Source organism: Hemibagrus wyckioides, linkage group LG07 (assembly GCF_019097595.1).
Source record: "Hemibagrus wyckioides isolate EC202008001 linkage group LG07, SWU_Hwy_1.0, whole genome shotgun sequence".
In the NCBI taxonomy this organism is placed as follows: domain Eukaryota; kingdom Metazoa; phylum Chordata; class Actinopteri; order Siluriformes; family Bagridae; genus Hemibagrus; species Hemibagrus wyckioides.
Window position 1 is genome coordinate 4,444,112 of NC_080716.1, and position 23,646 is coordinate 4,467,757.

The 23,646-nt window shown below is 33.4% G+C and overlaps 2 protein-coding genes and 1 non-coding gene across 4 annotated transcripts in view; 1 reads left to right on the forward strand and 2 right to left on the reverse strand.

Moving 5' to 3' along the window:
• abi1b (abl-interactor 1b) overlaps window positions 1–14,957 on the reverse strand; it is a 25,467-nt gene extending 10,510 nt beyond the window's left edge. For both annotated transcript variants that reach the window (XM_058393880.1, XM_058393879.1), the window contains exon 1: window positions 14,735–14,957. In XM_058393880.1, coding sequence (XP_058249863.1) covers window positions 14,735–14,908 — 174 coding nt within the window. In that variant the 5' untranslated portion in view covers window positions 14,909–14,957. The remainder of the gene's footprint in view (window positions 1–14,734) is intronic.
• A 1,262-nt stretch (window positions 14,958–16,219) lies between these two features.
• On the forward strand, window positions 16,220–23,447 carry acbd5b (acyl-CoA binding domain containing 5b). The gene is made up of 12 exons (XM_058395048.1): window positions 16,220–16,255; window positions 16,474–16,563; window positions 16,723–16,843; window positions 17,513–17,585; window positions 17,659–17,776; window positions 17,916–18,029; window positions 18,769–18,969; window positions 19,050–19,138; window positions 21,139–21,339; window positions 21,729–21,926; window positions 22,149–22,190; window positions 22,275–23,447. The coding sequence occupies exons 2-12, from the start codon at window positions 16,491–16,493 to the stop codon at window positions 22,485–22,487; spliced, it is 1,443 nt and encodes a 480-aa protein (XP_058251031.1). The 5' UTR covers window positions 16,220–16,255; window positions 16,474–16,490; the 3' UTR covers window positions 22,488–23,447.
• On the reverse strand, window positions 20,035–20,107 carry trnat-ugu (transfer RNA threonine (anticodon UGU)). The gene has a single exon. It is a non-coding gene; the product is annotated as a tRNA-Thr (tRNA).
• Window positions 23,448–23,646: the final 199 nt, after the last annotated feature.

Sequence of the window (23,646 nt, forward strand, 5' to 3'; positions counted from 1 at the left end):
TATATACACTATGTTATACACTATAATCAGCCCTGTATATACACTATGTTATACACTATAATCAGCCTGTATATACACGATGTTATACACTGTAATCAGCCTGTATATACACTGTTATACACTATAATCAGCCCTGTATATACACTATGTTATACACTATAATCAGCCCTGTATATACACTATGTTATACACTATAATCAGCCTGTATATACACTATGTTATACACTATAATCAGCCCTGTATATACACTATGTTATACACTATAATCAGCCCTGTATATACACTATGTTATACACTATAATCAGCCCTGTATATACACTATGTTATACACTATAATCAGCCTGTATATACACTATGTTATACACTATAATCAGCCCTGTATATACACTGTTATACACTATAATCAGCCTGTATATACACTATGTTATACACTATAATCAGCCCTGTATATACACTATGTTATACACTATAATCAGCCTGTATATACACTATGTTATACACTATAATCAGCCCTGTATATACACTGTTATACACTATAATCAGTCTGTATATACACTATGTTATACACTATAATCAGCCCTGTATATACACTATGTTATAGACTATAATCAGCCTGTATATACACTATGTTATACACTATAATCAGCCTGTATATACACTATGTTATACACTATAATCAGTCTGTATATACACTGTTATACACTATAATCAGCCCTGTATATACACTATGTTATACACTATAATCAGTCTGTATATACACTATGTTATACACTATAATCAGTCTGTATATACACTATGTTATACACTATAATCAGTCTGTATATACACTATGTTATACACTATAATCAGCCCTGTATATACACTATGTTATACACTATAATCAGCCCTGTATATACACTATGTTATACACTATAATCAGTCTGTATATACACTATGTTATACACTATAATCAGTCTGTATATACACTATGTTATACACTATAATCAGCCTGTATATACACTATGTTATACACTATAATCAGTCTGTATATACACTGTTATACACTATAATCAGCCCTGTATATACACTATGTTATACACTATAATCAGTCTGTATATACACTATGTTATACACTATAATCAGTCTGTATATACACTAAGTTATACACTATAATCAGCCCTGTATATACACTATGTTATACACTATAATCAGCCCTGTATATACACTATGTTATACACTATAATCAGTCTGTATATACACTATGTTATACACTATAATCAGCCCTGTATATACACTATGTTATACACTATAATCAGCCCTGTATATACACTATGTTATACACTATAATCAGCCCTGTATATACACTATGTTATACACTATAATCAGCCCTGTATATACACTATGTTATAGACTATAATCAACCTGTATATACACTATGTTATACACTATAATCAGCCTGTATATACACTATGTTATACACTATAATCAGCCCTGTATATACACTATGTTATACACTATAATCAGCCCTGTATATACACTATGTTATACACTATAATCAGTCTGTATATACACTATGTTATACACTATAATCAGCCTGTATATACACTATGTTATACACTATAATCAGTCTGTATATACACTGTTATACACTATAATCAGTCTGTATATACACTATGTTATACACTATAATCAGTCTGTATATACACTATGTTATACACTATAATCAGTCTGTATATACACTATGTTATACACTATAATCAGTCTGTATATACACTATGTTATACACTATAATCAGCCCTGTATATACACTGTTATACACTATAATCAGCCCTGTATATACACTATGTTATACACTATAATCAGCCCTGTATATACACTATGTTATACACTATAATCAGCCCTGTATATACACTATGTTATACACTATAATCAGCCTGTATAAACACTACGTTATACACTATAATCAGCCCTGTATATACACTATGTTATACACTATAATCAGTCTGTATATACACTATGTTATACACTATAATCAGTCTGTATATACACTATGTTATACACTATAATCAGCCCTGTATATACACTATGTTATACACTATAATCAGCCCTGTATATACACTATGTTATACACTATAATCAGCCTGTATATACACTATGTTATACACTATAATCAGCCCTGTATATACACTATGTTATACACTATAATCAGTCTGTATATACACTATGTTATACACTATAATCAGTCTGTATATACACTATGTTATACACTATAATCAGCCCTGTATATACACTATGTTATACATTATAATCAGCCCTGTATATACACTATGTTATACACTATAATCAGCCCTGTATATACACTATGTTATACACTATAATCAGCCCTGTATATACACTATGTTATACACTATAATCAGCCTGTATAAACACTACGTTATACACTATAATCAGCCCTGTATATACACTATGTTATACACTATAATCAGCCTGTATATACACTATGTTATACACTATAATCAGCCCTGTATATACACTATGTTATACACTATAATCAGTCTGTATATACACTATGTTATACACTATAATCAGTCTGTATATACACTATGTTATACACTATAATCAGCCCTGTATATACACTATGTTATACATTATAATCAGCCCTGTATATACACTATGTTATACACTATAATCAGCCCTGTATATACACTATGTTATACACTATAATCAGTCTGTATATACACTATGTTATACACTATAATCAGCCCTGTATATACACTATGTTATACACTATAATCAGCCCTGTATATACACTATGTTATACACTATAATCAGTCTGTATATACACTATGTTATACACTATAATCAGCCCTGTATATACACTATGTTATACATTATAATCAGCCCTGTATATACACTATGTTATACACTATAATCAGCCCTGTATATACACTATGTTATACACTATAATCAGTCTGTATATACACTATGTTATACACTATAATCAGCCCTGTATATACACTATGTTATACACTATAATCAGTCTGTATATACACTATGTTATACACTATAATCAGTCTGTATATACACTATGTTATACACTATAATCAGTCTGTATATACACTATGTTATACACTATAATCAGCCCTGTATATACACTATGTTATACACTATAATCAGTCTGTATATACACTATGTTATACACTATAATCAGCCTGTATATACACTATGTTATACACTATAATCAGTCTGTATATACACTATGTTATACACTATAATCAGCCCTGTATATACACTATGTTATACACTATAATCAGCCCTGTATATACACTATGTTATACACTATAATCAGCCTGTATATACACTATGTTATACACTATAATCAGTCTGTATATACACTATGTTATACACTATAATCAGCCCTGTATATACACTATGTTATACACTATAATCAGTCTGTATATACACTATGTTATACACTATAATCAGCCTGTATATACACTATGTTATACACTATAATCAGTCTGTATATACACTATGTTATACACTATAATCAGTCTGTATATACACTATGTTATACACTATAATCAGCCTGTATATACACTATGTTATACACTATAATCAGTCTGTATATACACTATGTTATACACTATAATCAGCCTGTATATACACTATGTTATACACTATAATCAGTCTGTATATACACTATGTTATACACTATAATCAGTCTGTATATACACTATGTTATACACTATAATCAGCCTGTATATACACTATGTTATACACTATAATCAGTCTGTATATACACTATGTTATACACTATAATCAGCCTGTATATACACTGTTATACACTATAATCAGTCTGTATATACACTATGTTATACACTATAATCAGTCTGTATATACACTATGTTATACACTATAATCAGCCCTGTATATACACTATGTTATACACTATAATCAGTCTGTATATACACTATGTTATACACTATAATCAGCCCTGTATATACACTATGTTATACACTATAATCAGCCCTGTATATACACTATGTTATAGACTATAATCAGCCCTGTATATACACTATGTTATACACTATAATCAGTCTGTATATACACTATGTTATACACTATAATCAGCCCTGTATAGACACTATGTTATACACTATAATCAGCCCTGTATATACACTGTTATAGACTATAATCAGCCCTGTATATACACTATGTTATACACTATAATCAGCCCTGTATATACACTATGTTATACACTATAATCAGCCCTGTATATACACTATATTACACACTATAATCAGCCTGTATATACACTATGTTATACACTATAATCAGTCTGTATATACACTATGTTATACACTATAATCAGCCCTGTATATACACTATGTTATACACTATAATCAGTCTGTATATACACTATGTTATACACTATAATCAGTCTGTATATACACTATGTTATACACTATAATCAGCCTGTATATACACTATATTACACACTATAATCAGCCTGTATATACACTATGTTATACACTATAATCAGTCTGTATATACACTATGTTATACACTATAATCAGCCCTGTATATACACTATGTTATACACTATAATCAGTCTGTATATACACTATGTTATACACTATAATCAGTCTGTATATACACTATGTTATACACTATAATCAGTCTGTATATACACTATGTTATACACTATAATCAGCCCTGTATATACACTATATTACACACTATAATCAGCCTGTATATACACTATGTTATACACTATAATCAGTCTGTATATACACTATGTTATACACTATAATCAGCCCTGTATATACACTATGTTATACACTATAATCAGCCTGTATATACACTATATTACACACTATAATCAGCCTGTATATACACTATGTTATACACTATAATCAGTCTGTATATACACTATGTTATACACTATAATCAGCCCTGTATATACACTATGTTATACACTATAATCAGCCTGTATATACACTATGTTATACACTATAATCAGTCTGTATATACACTATGTTATACACTATAATCAGCCCTGTATATACACTATGTTATACACTATAATCAGCCTGTATATACACTATATTACACACTATAATCAGCCTGTATATACACTATGTTATACACTATAATCAGTCTGTATATACACTATGTTATACACTATAATCAGCCTGTATATACACTATATTACACACTATAATCAGCCTGTATATACACTATGTTATACACTATAATCAGTCTGTATATACACTATGTTATACACTATAATCAGCCCTGTATATACACTATGTTATACACTATAATCAGTCTGTATATACACTATGTTATACACTATAATCAGTCTGTATATACACTATGTTATACACTATAATCAGTCTGTATATACACTATGTTATACACTATAATCAGCCCTGTATATACACTATATTACACACTATAATCAGCCTGTATATACACTATGTTATACACTATAATCAGTCTGTATATACACTATGTTATACACTATAATCAGCCCTGTATATACACTATGTTATACACTATAATCAGCCTGTATATACACTATATTACACACTATAATCAGCCTGTATATACACTATGTTATACACTATAATCAGCCTGTATATACACTATGTTATACACTATAATCAGTCTGTATATACACTATGTTATACACTATAATCAGCCCTGTATATACACTATGTTATACACTATAATCAGTCTGTATATACACTATGTTATACACTATAATCAGTCTGTATATACACTATGTTATACACTATAATCAGCCTGTATATACACTATATTACACACTATAATCAGCCTGTATATACACTATGTTATACACTATAATCAGTCTGTATATACACTATGTTATACACTATAATCAGCCCTGTATATACACTATGTTATACACTATAATCAGTCTGTATATACACTATGTTATACACTATAATCAGTCTGTATATACACTATGTTATACACTATAATCAGTCTGTATATACACTATGTTATACACTATAATCAGCCCTGTATATACACTATATTACACACTATAATCAGCCTGTATATACACTATGTTATACACTATAATCAGTCTGTATATACACTATGTTATACACTATAATCAGCCCTGTATATACACTATGTTATACACTATAATCAGCCTGTATATACACTATATTACACACTATAATCAGCCTGTATATACACTATGTTATACACTATAATCAGTCTGTATATACACTATGTTATACACTATAATCAGCCCTGTATATACACTATGTTATACACTATAATCAGCCTGTATATACACTATGTTATACACTATAATCAGTCTGTATATACACTATGTTATACACTATAATCAGCCCTGTATATACACTATGTTATACACTATAATCAGCCTGTATATACACTATATTACACACTATAATCAGCCTGTATATACACTATGTTATACACTATAATCAGTCTGTATATACACTATGTTATACACTATAATCAGCCTGTATATACACTATATTACACACTATAATCAGCCTGTATATACACTATGTTATACACTATAATCAGTCTGTATATACACTATGTTATACACTATAATCAGCCCTGTATATACACTATGTTATACACTATAATCAGTCTGTATATACACTATGTTATACACTATAATCAGTCTGTATATACACTATGTTATACACTATAATCAGTCTGTATATACACTATGTTATACACTATAATCAGCCCTGTATATACACTATATTACACACTATAATCAGCCTGTATATACACTATGTTATACACTATAATCAGTCTGTATATACACTATGTTATACACTATAATCAGCCCTGTATATACACTATGTTATACACTATAATCAGCCTGTATATACACTATATTACACACTATAATCAGCCTGTATATACACTATGTTATACACTATAATCAGTCTGTATATACACTATGTTATACACTATAATCAGCCCTGTATATACACTATGTTATACACTATAATCAGCCTGTATATACACTATGTTATACACTATAATCAGCCCTGTATATACACTATGTTATACACTATAATCAGCCCTGTATATACACTATGTTATACACTATAATCAGCCCTGTATATACACTATGTTATACACTATAATCAGCCCTGTATATACACTATGTTATACACTATAATCAGTCTGTATATACACTATGTTATACACTATAATCAGCCCTGTATATACACTATGTTATACACTATAATCAGCCCTGTATATACACTATGTTATACACTATAATCAGTCTGTATATACACTATGTTATACACTATAATCAGTCTGTATATACACTATGTTATACATTATAATCAGCCCTGTATATACACTATGTTATACACTATAATCAGCCCTGTATATACACTATGTTATACACTATAATCAGCCCTGTATATACACTATGTTATACACTATAATCAGCCCTGTATATACACTATGTTATACACTATAATCAGTCTGTATATACACTATGTTATACACTATAATCAGCCTGTATATACACTGTTATACACTATAATCAGCCCTGTATATACACTATGTTATACACTATAATCAGCCCTGTATATACACTATGTTATACACTATAATCAGCCCTGTATATACACTATGTTATACACTATAATCAGCCCTGTATATACACTATGTTATACACTATAATCAGCCCTGTATATACACTATGTTATACACTATAATCAGTCTGTATATACACTATGTTATACACTATAATCAGTCTGTATATACACTATGTTATACACTATAATCAGCCCTGTATATACACTATGTTATGCACTATAATCAGTCTGTATATACACTGTTATACACTATAATCAGTCTGTATATACACTGTTATACACTATAATCAGTCTGTATATACACTGTTATACACTATAATCAGTCTGTATATACACTATGTTATACACTATAATCAGCCCTGTATATACACTATGTTATGCACTATAATCAGTCTGTATATACACTGTTATACACTATAATCAGTCTGTATATACACTATGTTATACTCTATAATCAGTCTGTATATACACTATGTTATACTCTATAATCAGTCTGTATATACACTATGTTATACACTATAATCAGCCCCGTATATACACTATGTTATACACTATAATCAGTCTGTATATACACTATGTTATACACTATAATCAGCCCTGTATATACACTATGTTATACACTATAATCAGTCTGTATATACACTGTTATACACTATAATCAGTCTGTATATACACTATGTTATACTCTATAATCAGTCTGTATATACACTATGTTATACACTATAATCAGTCTGTATATACACTGTTATACACTATAATCAGTCTGTATATACACTATGTTATACACTATAATCAGCCCTGTATATACACTATGTTATACACTATAATCAGCCCTGTATATACACTATGTTATACACTATAATCAGCCCTGTATATACACTATGTTATACACTATAATCAGCCCTGTATATACACTATGTTATACACTATAATCAGTCTGTATATACACTATGTTATACACTATAATCAGCCTGTATATACACTGTTATACACTATAATCAGCCCTGTATATACACTATGTTATACACTATAATCAGCACTGTATATACACTATGTTATACACTATAATCAGCCCTGTATATACACTATGTTATACACTATAATCAGCCCTGTATATACACTATGTTATACACTATAATCAGCCCTGTATATACACTATGTTATACACTATAATCAGCCCTGTATATACACTATGTTATACACTATAATCAGCCCTGTATATACACTATGTTATACACTATAATCAGTCTGTATATACACTGTTATACACTATAATCAGCCCTGTATATACACTATGTTATACACTATAATCAGCCCTGTATATACACTATGTTATACACTATAATCAGTCTGTATATACACTATGTTATACACTATAATCAGCCCTGTATATACACTATGTTATACACTATAATCAGCCCTGTATATACACTATGTTATACACTATAATCAGTCTGTATATACACTATGTTATACACTATAATCAGTCTGTATATACACTATGTTATACACTATAATCAGCCCTGTATATACACTATGTTATACACTATAATCAGCCTGTATATACACTATGTTATACACTATAATCAGCCCTGTATATACACTATGTTATGCACTATAATCAGCCCTGTATATACACTATGTTATACACTATAATCAGTCTGTATATACACTATGTTATACACTATAATCAGTCTGTATATACACTATGTTATACACTATAATCAGCCCTGTATATACACTATGTTATACACTATAATCAGTCTGTATATACACTATGTTATACACTATAATCAGTCTGTATATACACTATGTTATACACTATAATCAGCCCTGTATATACACTATGTTATACACTATAATCAGCCCTGTATATACACTATGTTATACACTATAATCAGCCTGTATATACACTATGTTATACACTATAATCAGTCTGTATATACACTATGTTATACACTATAATCAGTCTGTATATACACTATGTTATACACTATAATCAGCCCTGTATATACACTATGTTATACACTATAATCAGTCTGTATATACACTATGTTATACACTATAATCAGTCTGTATATACACTATGTTATACACTATAATCAGCCCTGTATATACACTATGTTATACACTATAATCAGCCCTGTATATACACTATGTTATACACTATAATCAGCCTGTATATACACTATGTTATACACTATAATCAGCCCTGTATATACACTATGTTATACACTATAATCAGCCCTGTATATACACTATGTTATACACTATAATCAGCCCTGTATATACACTATGTTATACACTATAATCAGTCTGTATATACACTATGTTATACACTATAATCAGCCCTGTATAGACACTATGTTATACACTATAATCAGCCCTGTATATACACTGTTATAGACTATAATCAGCCCTGTATATACACTATGTTATACACTATAATCAGCCCTGTATATACACTATGTTATACACTATAATCAGCCCTGTATATACACTATGTTATAGACTATAATCAGCCCTGTATATACACTATGTTATACACTATAATCAGTCTGTATATACACTATGTTATACACTATAATCAGCCCTGTATAGACACTATGTTATACACTATAATCAGCCCTGTATATACACTGTTATAGACTATAATCAGCCCTGTATATACACTATGTTATACACTATAATCAGCCCTGTATATACACTATGTTATAGACTATAATCAGCCTGTATATACACTATGTTATACACTATAATCAGCCCTGTATATACACTATGTTATACACTATAATCAGCCCTGTATATACACTATGTTATACACTATAATCAGCCCTGTATATACACTATGTTATACACTATAATCAGTCTGTATATACACTATGTTATACACTATAATCAGCCCTGTATAGACACTATGTTATACACTATAATCAGCCCTGTATATACACTATGTTATACACTATAATCAGCCCTGTATATACACTATGTTATACACTATAATCAGCCCTGTATATACACTATGTTATACACTATAATCAGCCCTGTATATACACTATGTTATACACTATAATCAGCCCTGTATATACACTATGTTATACACTATAATCAGTCTGTATATACACTATGTTATACACTATAATCAGCCCTGTATATACACTATATTCCACACTATAATCAGCCTGTATATACACTATATTACACACTATAATCAGCCTGTATATACACTATGTTATACACTATAATCAGTCTGTATATACACTATGTTATACACTATAATCAGCCCTGTATATACACTATGTTATACACTATAATCAGCCTGTATATACACTATGTTATACACTATAATCAGTCTGTATATACACTATGTTATACACTATAATCAGCCCTGTATATACACTATGTTATACACTATAATCAGCCCTGTATATACACTATGTTATACACTATAATCAGCCCTGTATATACACTATGTTATACACTATAATCAGTCTGTATATACACTATGTTATACACTATAATCAGTCTGTATATACACTGTTATACACTATAATCAGTCTGTATATACACTATGTTATACACTATAATCAGCCCTGTATATACACTATGTTATACACTATAATCAGCCCTGTATATACACTATGTTATACACTATAATCAGTCTGTATATACACTATGTTATACACTATAATCAGCCCTGTATATACACTATGTTATACACTATAATCAGTCTGTATATACACTATGTTATACACTATAATCAGTCTGTATATACACTATGTTATACACTATAATCAGCCCTGTATATACACTATGTTATACACTATAATCAGCCCTGTATATACACTATGTTATACACTATAATCAGTCTGTATATACACTATGTTATACACTATAATCAGTCTGTATATACACTATGTTATACACTATAATCAGTCTGTATATACACTATGTTATACACTATAATCAGCCCTGTATATACACTATGTTATACACTATAATCAGTCTGTATATACACTATGTTATACACTATAATCAGTCTGTATATACACTATGTTATACACTATAATCAGTCTGTATATACACTATGTTATACACTATAATCAGCCCCGTATATACACTATGTTATACACTATAATCAGTCTGTATATACACTATGTTATACACTATAATCAGTCTGTATATACACTATGTTATACACTATAATCAGCCCTGTATATACACTATGTTATACACTATAATCAGCCCTGTATATACACTATGTTATACACTATAATCAGCCCTGTATATACACTATGTTATACACTATAATCAGCCCTGTATATACACTATGTTATACACTATAATCAGCCCTGTATATACACTATGTTATACACTATAATCAGCCCTGTATATACACTATGTTATACACTATAATCAGCCCTGTATATACACTATGTTATACACTATAATCAGCCCTGTATATACACTATGTTATACACTATAATCAGTCTGTATATACACTATGTTATACACTATAATCAGTCTGTATATACACTATGTTATACACTATAATCAGTCTGTATATACACTATGTTATACACTATAATCAGCCCTGTATATACACTATGTTATGCACTATAATCAGTCTGTATATACACTGTTATACACTATAATCAGTCTGTATATACACTGTTATACACTATAATCAGTCTGTATATACACTATGTTATACACTATAATCAGCCCTGTATATACACTATGTTATGCACTATAATCAGTCTGTATATACACTGTTATACACTATAATCAGTCTGTATATACACTATGTTATACTCTATAATCAGTCTGTATATACACTATGTTATACACTATAATCAGCCCTGTATATACACTATGTTATACACTATAATCAGCCCTGTATATACACTATGTTATACACTATAATCAGCCCTGTATATACACTATGTTATACACTATAATCAGTCTGTATATACACTGTTATACACTATAATCAGTCTGTATATACACTATGTTATACACTATAATCAGCCCTGTATATACACTATGTTATACACTATAATCAGTCTGTATATACACTATGTTATACACTATAATCAGCCCTGTATATACACTATATTACACACTATAATCAGCCTGTATATACACTATGTTATACACTATAATCAGCCCTGTATATACACTATGTTATACACTATAATCAGCCCTGTATATACACTATGTTATACACTATAATCAGTCTGTATATACACTATGTTATACACTATAATCAGCCCTGTATATACACTATGTTATACACTATAATCAGCCCTGTATATACACTGTTATACACGATAATCAGCCTGTATATTCACTATGTTATACACTATAATCAGTCTGTATATACACTATGTTATACACTATAATCAGCCCTGTATATACACTATGTTATACACTATAATCAGTCTGTATATACACTATGTTATACACTATAATCAGTCTGTATATACACTATGTTATACACTATAATCAGCCCTGTATATACACTATGTTATACACTATAATCAGCCCTGTATATACACTATGTTATACACTATAATCAGCCCTGTATATACACTATGTTATACACTATAATCAGCCCTGTATATACACTATGTTATACACTATAATCAGCCCTGTATATACACTATGTTATACACTATAATCAGTCTGTATATACACTATGTTATACACTATAATCAGTCTGTATATACACTATGTTATACACTATAATCAGCCCTGTATATACACTATGTTATACACTATAATCAGCCTGTATATACACTATGTTATACACTATAATCAGCCCTGTATATACACTATGTTATACACTATAATCAGCCCTGTATATACACTATGTTATACACTATAATCAGTCTGTATATACACTATGTTATACACTATAATCAGCCCTGTATATACACTATGTTATACACTATAATCAGTCTGTATATACACTATGTTATACACTATAATCAGCCCTGTATATACACTATGTTATACACTATAATCAGTCTGTATATACACTATGTTATACACTATAATCAGCCCTGTATATACACTATGTTATACACTATAATCAGCCTGTATATACACTATGTTATACACTATAATCAGCCCTGTATATACACTATGTTATACACTATAATCAGCCCTGTATATACACTATGTTATACACTATAATCAGTCTGTATATACACTATGTTATACACTATAATCAGTCTGTATATACACTATGTTATACACTATAATCAGCCCTGTATATACACTATGTTATACACTATAATCAGTCTGTATATACACTATGTTATACACTATAATCAGTCTGTATATACACTATGTTATACACTATAATCAGCCCTGTATATACACTATGTTATACACTATAATCAGTCTGTATATACACTATGTTATACACTATAATCAGCCCTGTATATACACTATGTTATACACTATAATCAGCCCTGTATATACACTATGTTATACACTATAATCAGCCCTGTATATATGTGTAATACCACAAACACACAGCATACATGCCTGGGATATAAAGATGTAAGATAATAAATCTCATCCAGGATGTTATGAGCTCATATAATAATGTCTGATCTTCAGGAATCAATGTGATGTTCCAGAAATCTGCTTTTCCTGTACATGAGATGCTTTTTTTGCATCACCTTGCATGCATTCAGCTCAGAGATGCAGGCAAAGCAGAGTGTCATCAAAACCCAGATCACATTCACATTCAAACACAATCCTACAGGCCAGCGTCTGATCTCAGCGTCTGATCTCAGCCTCAGCATTCTCTCTCTCTCTCTCTCTCTCGTTTCTTTCATGCATGAAGCAGCAGCAGAATCAGAGATGACTGACTGACTGACACACCCTCCGTCCAAACCGCACAAATCCTCACATCCTCTCATCCGCACCGCACACATGTGATGGGAATAAAACACACGCGCGCGCGCGCTCCCATTTTCCTGAAAATATTCTCTAGATTGCTTACAGGCTGATTACTGATTCCCCCGACACTAACACAGCGCAATAAATACCCTTCCATTCATTCAGCCCTTTCTTCCTCTTTTCATTACCTGCACATAATTATTCTCGCAGTATTCCGCGACTCTGGACAGATTCTGGTAGCTCTCGAGTAAAGCTCTCTTCCCAGCCGGAATTTCTTCCTCTAACAGCATTTGTAGCTCTGCCATTTTACTCTCCTCTGCATTACTGAAGCCTGCCCACTCTGCCTGCGCCCCTTCTTTCATTCACACCGAGCACACTGACTGTACAGCTGAGCTTAGGCAAAGAGTCGACTCTCCGATTCAGTGTATTGTTAACGCAGAGTCGACTCCAAGGCGCTGAAAATGATTCATCTGAACTGATTGAGAGCTCATGGCCTGGTTGTTGTTGATCTTTCGGCTGCTCCCATGGCCTGGTATTCTATTTAAAATGAAACACATAAATATTCCTACGATATAAATAAGCAAGACATGTATAAATGAATTAATATATACTGAAATATATTGGTTAATCACACTATTTGTTTTGCTTTCTTATTCGTATATATATATATATATATATACGAATATATATATATTTGAGCCAAAATGTATTTCCTGTGCAGGTGCTTTTCCTCTATAAAAAATACTTGTAGTTTTCCTGTGTATAGTTACAGATAAATCAGTGTTTACTAAACCTATAAGAGTTTATTCACACGTTTTGGTGAATAAAATTGTCTTTCACCATTCAGTAGGAATGTATATTATACATAAAAAGAAAAATTATACAAATAAACATATTATGTTCCTCAAGAACATCTTAGTTTATTCAATTTAAACAGAAAAACATTGATCAGTCACTATGCAGCTTCGTTCTGTGCTTTAGTTAGAGACAATTATTCTATAGAATCGATTCTGGGAATCGACTCTATTGTTTTCCTCCGCAAGGAATCAGAATCAAAATGGGAGTCGACTCGACAATTGATAGAATCGAGCGGCACGAGTAGACTGAGGCTCCTAATCACCTCGCGCTGCGTGTTGATTGGCTGCCCATGTGGCTCGACCAATAGGAAACAGTCGCGATGAGAAACACCACGGAAACCCGGGCAGCGCCGTGACGCTGTGATTTCTTTCCTCAAATAAAGATGTTTCGGATAAATAAAATGTATTAATAATAAAATTATAGTGACGTTAAAGTACTAAAGTAACATTATATTTAACGAATCAACGGCTACAGTGTGGAATATATTACTTTTATTGCGGTTAACTCATCCGTGTCATGACCTATCACACAAAGCAGTGTTTTAGCATGTATTATTTTTTATATACATTAAACAAGTGTACTGACTCACAAATATGAATAAATACTATATTAAAAACACAGCGTAGGGTGTGTTTAACACTCTAGCAAGTGCACTACATGTCCTAAAACAAGTCATTTGGGATTCAGCCAACGTGTAATAGGGATTAAATACGCGTGTCGCAGGGTTTTGTGGGTATTGTAGTTTAAAACCTCGCTCTTCTTAACCAATTACAAAGAGAATTAAAACTACATTTCCCATGAGGCCATGCGCTATAGACAGGTTTAGTGTTAAATAAGTAAGGAGCAGGTTGGTGAGTTTATTCTGCGCTTTATTCAAACTTTCTGCTATAGTTTCACGTGCGCAGATTTATTTTAAGTGAAATAAGATATAATAATAATAATAATAATAATTCTTTTATTAATACAATTAAACTATTATGATGTATTTAATTTCGAGCAGGTGACATTAATCTATTAATAAAGTATGTTATTATCATGAATAATTGTCATGTATTGCTGTCGCTTGTAGTTTTCTGAGCTTCAGTCATGGAGGACAGATCAGTTCACCAGAGAAGGTTTGAAGCTGCTGTTAAAGTGATGAGGACTTTACCTGCTGATGGTAATAACCATGTTTATTACCATGCTATTATATCACAATGATGGGGTTCCTTTATTCTAATATTAATATATTATTAAACATCACACACATTATAATGTCTGAGTGTGTAGACCAGTCTCTCTCTCTCTCTCTCTCTCTCTCTCTCTCTCTCTCTCTCAGGTGTCTTTGTGCCTTCTGAGGACATGTTGATAAGGTTTAAGACGTACCACAGACAGGCCACAGTGGGAGTGTGTAAGAGTAGTGAAGCCTGTGGCCGGGACACTCTGAGTAAAGCCGAGTGGTGAGAGTGAGACACCGCCATCATTCATCAGTCAGACAGGAATAACACAATCATTACACTCTGGGAATTAAACCCACACATACACCTGGAAACAGATAAACAGGGAAATAATACACCTTCAACAAATAATATCAGTGAAAACAAAAATGAGAAAATAATAATATGATTATATATTATTTTTAAAAAATGTAAAAAAAAAAAGTACAATTATTAAAATTATATTTATTAAAGGTAAACAAGTATATATTTTTGTACAAATATAATATATTTTTGTGGCCTATTTCTAATTACTAAGAAACCTTAATTAAGCAATAAATAACTAAAAAAATAAAATAATTTAAAAAAATTTAAATTAGTTTTAAAAATAAATATTTTGATAGATTTTTTAAAAAAATTATTTAAATGGATTTAAGATCCATTTATTAATATAGCCTGTTATTTAAAAAATAAAAAATATTTATATTTTGAATTTTAAAAATATTGTAATGTATATAATTTATGTAACTTATATCATTTAAATATTGTATTGTTTTTTATTTTTCATTTTGTATAACAAAGTAATGTAGTGGGTATGAAAATAAGCCTGGTAAATATTCTATAAAAACTGTGTAAGAGTAGTGTGTAAGAGTAGTGTGTAAGAGTAGTGTGTGTGTGTGTGTGTGTGTACAGGGAGGCCTGGAAAGCGTTAGGTGACATGTCTAAGGAAGAAGCCATGAAGGCATACGTTGAGGAGATTCTGCTGGTGAGTTGCTTCGTTTGAGTCGTGTTCGTGTTCAAGAGTCGACTCTTTCAGGATGATTCTTTCCTCTGCTTAGATTTTGGAGATGATTCCCGTGACGGAGGAGGTGTCCAACCTGCTGGATGTTCTCGAACCGTTTTACGAAGTGGTGGAGGATGAGGATAAGGAGGAGGGTGATGTTAATGTTCTCAGATGTCATTTACAGTCCAGAGGAATTCACAAGAATGAGACTTTTAACATCTTGATTATGTTTTTTTTTTCCGTTTGTTGTTTTATTGTTTGCTATCCAGTGAAACAGTTCATCAAAATATTGTTCTTATGAAATTCCACTAGTCACATCTCAGTTTTGTCTTTTTTGTGAAACAGGAAGCAGTGACGAGTATAGAGGAAGTTCAGCAGGAGATGTAGATGATGATGTGGAGGAGGATGATGATGATGATGCTGAAGGTAAACTGTTTACATTTATTCCTTCAGTCGGTGTTTTTATTAAAATAACTTTTACAGGAGGCCTGTATCTCAATGAAGGAGGCTGGGTCTATTTTATCAGTCTTAGTGAAGGAGGCGTGGCCTATTTATCAGTCTTAGTGAAGAAGGACGGGGTCTCTTTTATTAGTCTCAGTGAAGTAGACAGGGTCTCTTATCAGTCTCAGTGAAGGAGGCGTGACCTATTCATCAGTCTTAGTGAAGGAGGCGTGGCCTATTTATCAGTCTCAATGAAGGAGGCGTGGTCTAATTATTAGTCTTTGTAAAGGAGGTATGGCCTATTTAATCAGTCTTAGTGAAGGAGGTGTGGTCTGTTTATCAGTCTTAGTGAAGGAGGTGTGGCCTATTTATCAGTCTCTATGTAGGAGACATGGTCTAATTATTAGTCTTAGCGAAGGAGGTGTGGCCTATTTATCAGTCTCTATGTAGGAGACATGGTCTAATTATCAGTCTTAGTGAAGGAGGTGTGGCCTATTTATCAGTCTCTATGTAGGAGGCATGGCCTATTTATCAGTCTTTGTGAAGGGGGCGTGGTCTATTTATCAGTCTCTATGAATGAGGCGTGGTCTAATTATCAGTCTTAGTAAAGGAGGTGTGGCCTATTTATCAGTCTTCGTGAAGGAGGTGTGGCCTACTTAATACAGCTGTGGCAGTATAATTCTCCTGCAGTAGTAGTGGGTTATATTTTGTGTTTATTGCACAGATGTGACGAGGCTAACGGGGGCTAACAGAACTGAAAGAGGAGGAACTCCGGTGTGTAACGGAAGGGTCTCCTCTCTCACCGTAAGCCCACACAGCTCCTTAAACACAGATGAGGAAGAGGAGGAGCCGGAGCACACCCCCGCGATGAGACAAGAGATGAGACGAGACTCTCCAGCTCACGTTCCTCAACTCCTCGCTGATGGTACCGCAAGATAAACACTGTAATCACCTTGTCATACGAAAGTGGGCGGTGCTGAGTGATGAGGTCACTGATGATGTCAGATTGCTTTACAGATGGCGGTGATGTCAGTGAGCAGTCGTGTGACGAGTCTGTGAGTGAGGTGTGCAGTGACTCAGTGAGAGCTGAAGAGGTACAAACACAACATCATTCAGATCATCACTTGACAAATAAAAGTTTTAAGATTCAGGAGCTGCTCTCTAAAACATCGCCTTCTCATCATTCCCACTTTATTCTGATTTACTGAAGAAACGTTTTACAGTAAACATGCACAAACGAGAAAAAGTGATACAGAACACCGTATTCTCATAGCCAGTAGGGGGCGTGGCCTAAACCGTGTGGGTGGAGCTTGTGAGTTTTGATCTTGTATACAGTAATGGGTCTTTTACAGATTACTAGAATTTCCAGAATTCTCCTGTACAGTTAGAATCTATCGGTTCTGTTGTATGGGAAATGTGCAAAAGTTTACACCCCCCTCCCCCCTTTTCTCCACCTTTCTAAACAGGATCGAAATATTCTCTAAAATTCTTAGATAATTCTATATTTTCCATGAAAAAACCCTTTTTGCAGAATACAATCATCTTACATTTTTAAAAGTCTGAAGTTATATTTTTGGTCAATAAAATAAAAAGTCAAAACCTCTGGGGGGCACAAACTTTTGCACTCAGCAGCATGCAGTGGCGTCTAGCCGGAAAGAGCCTGTGCTCCTCAGGGTCCTAGTGCCGGACAGTTCAGAAGAAACCATTAATGTTTAGAGCGTTGTTGTTTAAATATACAGCAACACAAATCAGTGTATTTGTTATGGAATTTTCTAGAAGATGTCTAGATGTTTCTGCAATCAGGGTTTTTATTTATTTATTTTTACTGGAGTAGGCTCTGGTGATCATCACGGCTCCTTTAAGGCTCTGCTGTGGCTTTAAAGGTTAATTCCAGCAGAACTCCAGGGTATTTCACCGGAATTTGAGTCTCAGACATTTTAGATCAGACACGTCTGAGCTGGTGGTGTTTTATCTTCAAAACGTTGTGTGAAGGCCCCAGCGAGGATTGAACTCGCGACCCCTGGTTTACAAGACCAGTGCTCTAACCACTGAGCTATGGAGCCTCATGTAGAGCTTCCTGAGCGGAGGAACGTGAAGAACATGTGTTTAAATCCATCGTCTTCTTCTTCAGTCACGCCTCCATTGTTCACACACACACAGGATGAAGACAATGACATGTTCACATTCCTGAGTGCTCACCTCCTGTTGTGTAGAAGAACCTGGAACTCGTCCAACAAGCTCTCTCCTGATTGGTCCAGAGTGTGAGGAAGTAGTGATGTCATAATGACTCTCTTTAGTGATCTGATTCTTTTCCATTTATGTAAAATCAACACACACCACATGTAGAGCTCAGAATTCCTAATGATTATAACTAATAATATCAGAATAATATGCTAATAGCTAATTATATATATATATATATATAAAGGTTTATATGAACTAAAAAATAATTCAGTAACATGTAAAAAAAAGGTCCACACAGCATCTGAGAAGGATTTCATCTGTCCTGCACGTGACTGATATGATGAAGGTGTGTAAACATTTACGCATTCATAAAATATGCAGTGCTGCCGGGTTGTATGCAAATTAGTGGGCGTGGTCAATGCAAATAGTCGATTTCTGTCTTGCAGCCTGAATAATGAGCCAATTTATTAACATTTTATGCAGCTTCATATTTCTACACTAGAGCTATTCAAGGAATCAAGAAATTCAAGGAGAAAATATTATTATAAAATTATATTTTTATTTTGATTTGTTTTACTGATCTTTCCAAGAGTAATAAAAAAAACTTCCAAAAAATAAAAATCTAGAAGTTTCTGCTGGTCATACTTAGGAGAAATGAAACGTACGCAGTTGTTCAGCTTGAGAAATAAATCAACAAAGTCTGTTTATTTATTTTATTTATTCTATTATAATCAGCAGTGAGCGCTGTTCTTAGCCCCGCCCCTTTTAGGTGCCTTCATGTACTGTTAAAGCAGGTATTGAAGAGCGCCGTGGATGGAGTAAGCAGTCCAGGTTCTGGTTGTTTATCTAGATCCTCATCAGCTGCTGTAGTGTTTTGTCCCTCAGCAGTGGTGTGTGCTTTTCTCCCCAGGGTTCAGGAGGCCTCAGAGCAGCTGCAGCTCCAGCCAAAAGGCCGCAGGGTCGAGGGGGAAACACAAAGGAAGAGGGTGTGAGTCAGGATGGAAATCCACAGGGAGCAGCACTTCCCCCCCTCCACACAGCGGCACATGGACCGCTCCGATCTGTCATCCTGTCAGCAGGGAGAGGAAGAGGCGAGGGATTCCGCCATTTAATACCCGCCATATTTAAACTACGACACCAAACAGAAGGGTTCATATCCAGTGCACTTCGAACCCTAAACAGTGTCCTAGTCTGATACACCGGAGTCGAACTCTTACCATAAACACAGCAACGCATCTGCAACTACTGTAATATCTCACAAACTAGCATAACTTTAGCTAGCTAGCTACTTTAAAAATAATACGAAACTGCTGTAACGGCCCAATTAGCGCAGCTACCGAAAAAAATACAAACAAGTGTACAAACTAGTGTAACTGTCTAAATAGCATCTGCCGTAATTACACTAACAAGTGATTAACAAATAGACTAACACGCGTAGCTGTCTAGCGTAAACATGCTAATATTTACAGATATAATATTAAGAATGCTTTTCCGTCTCCTTCAGGGTGTAAGGTGTCAGGAGAGTCTGCCACGTGTCTCAGTGACGTAGCGACGGTGTTAAATGGCGGGAAAGCCGGACAGGGCATGGTGACGGGTCAGCTGAACACACAGATCGTCGTGGCGTTGTCACGGCTACAGGACGACATGCGGAGCGTGTTAGCGAGTCTGAGTACGCTGGAGACTCGAGCCTTGTCGCAGGTGAGGAAGGTGGCCTGCATTCTGATTGGTCAGAGGATGTGGATTCATTTTGCTATATTTTTTTTGTCTTCTATAACATTAGAAGGTTTAATAAAAAACGATGTCCTGTTGAGAATGTTCTGATGGTTTGAGATCAGACTGCAGTCAGTGATCGGACAGGAAACAGTGACCTCTGCTGGTGATATGGAGAAGTAATGATTGATGATGTGACGTTCTTCTCAGGTGGAAAGGCTCGCTCTCCGCTCCGCTCCTCACACACCTCAGGTAGATTTAAGCAACTGAAACGTTTTTAAAATCATTTTTTCACAGCAATGGCTTCTTTACAAACTGCAGTTTAATATTTAACAGCACCTTCGTAAGTGTCCCTGGACTGTATCCCCAATCTCTGTGGCGTTTCTCCTGCTCTGGCCGTTCGTAGCTCACTACTTAGCGTGGCTTTACCTGCAGAAGAAAAGGTTTGTAAAGCACATAAGTATCCATCCATTCATTATCTATACCCGCTTTATTCCTAATTATGGTCACGGGGATCTGCTGGAGCCTATCCCAGCACACACTGGGTGAAAGGCAGGGGTCCACCCTGGACAGGTCACCAGTCCATCACAGGACCACACATATAGACACACACTCACTCCTATGGGCAATTTAGAATGACCAATCAACCTAATGTACATGTTTCTGGACTGTGGGAGGAAACCGGAGTAAACCCACGCAGGAACGGGGACAACATGCAAACTCCACACAGAAAGAAGTGCCTGTTCGAACCCAGGACCTTCTTGCTGTGAGGCAACAGTGCTGACCACTAAGTACCGTGCTGCCCCTTCACAAGTAGATTTATAGAATTTAGAGAACTTTTTTGAGTGTTGGGAGACTGGAATTGTGGAATTGTTTGTGCTGAAATGGAGTGAAGGCTAATGTGAAGTGTACGCTCGAGTGCTCGCTTTCTCACTTTTCAGGAAGACGAGGCTATAAACAACGTGGATGGACCAGAACTCTATGAACGTCTGTGAAGGAGCGACTATGAACATCACCAAGACTGCCCCAAGACCGAGTCCTGATTATAACGTGATGAGTCGATTTCATCGCCTCCTCATCACTGTGCTGAGGAAAAACCATCATTAAACCCTCAATACCCTTCATATAAAATAGCTTTACTAGGATATGGAATTAAAAATCATGAATTTAAAAAACGTGTTAAAGATGATCAGAACTCGGATGCTGTACATTGTTTTGTAACTTAAATTATGTACAATTATTTAGTAACGTTTTGTGTTCATTTCTGAAAGCAATTAACAATTTCTAAATATAACACAAGTATTAATACACGTAATATTTGGAATATTTAACCCTTTGTTTGCCACGCTACAGCCGACTTTTGTGTAGCGGCTAATTCCCTTTTGCTAGCTAGTGAAGCAAGGTAGCTAAATATCACGCTAGCACGTTAGCTTGTAGGAAACTGCTGAATGTAGTTTACCTCAGGTTTTCTGAACGCATTCTTTATTTATTTATGGAGTGTGGAGAATTATTTATCCATGTTTTGTCTGAACTGAATAAACACATTTTGTGACTTTTGCATGTTATTATTATTATTCACCCTGAAACAAACAGCAAATTTATTTTGCTGCTGTTAAAGAGAAAAAAAAATCACGCTCCATTTCTGTATGCTAAAATAATAATATTCAAATAAAAAGAAGTAATCTGAAAATAATTTTATTTATAGAAG

What these genes read in the sequence shown, in the direction of transcription:
- acbd5b (XM_058395048.1), top strand. Translation starts at nt 16,491, where the DNA reads ATGGAGGACAGATCAGTTCACCAGAGAAGGTTTGAAGCTGCTGTTAAA. An exon ending in TGATGTTAATGTTCTCAGAT is followed by an intron (nt 17,777 to 17,915) that starts GTCATTTACAGT and finishes AAATTCCACTAG; the next exon opens with TCACATCTCAGTTTTGTCTT. An exon ending in TCCTCAACTCCTCGCTGATG is followed by an intron (nt 18,970 to 19,049) that starts GTACCGCAAGAT and finishes TGATGATGTCAG; the next exon opens with ATTGCTTTACAGATGGCGGT.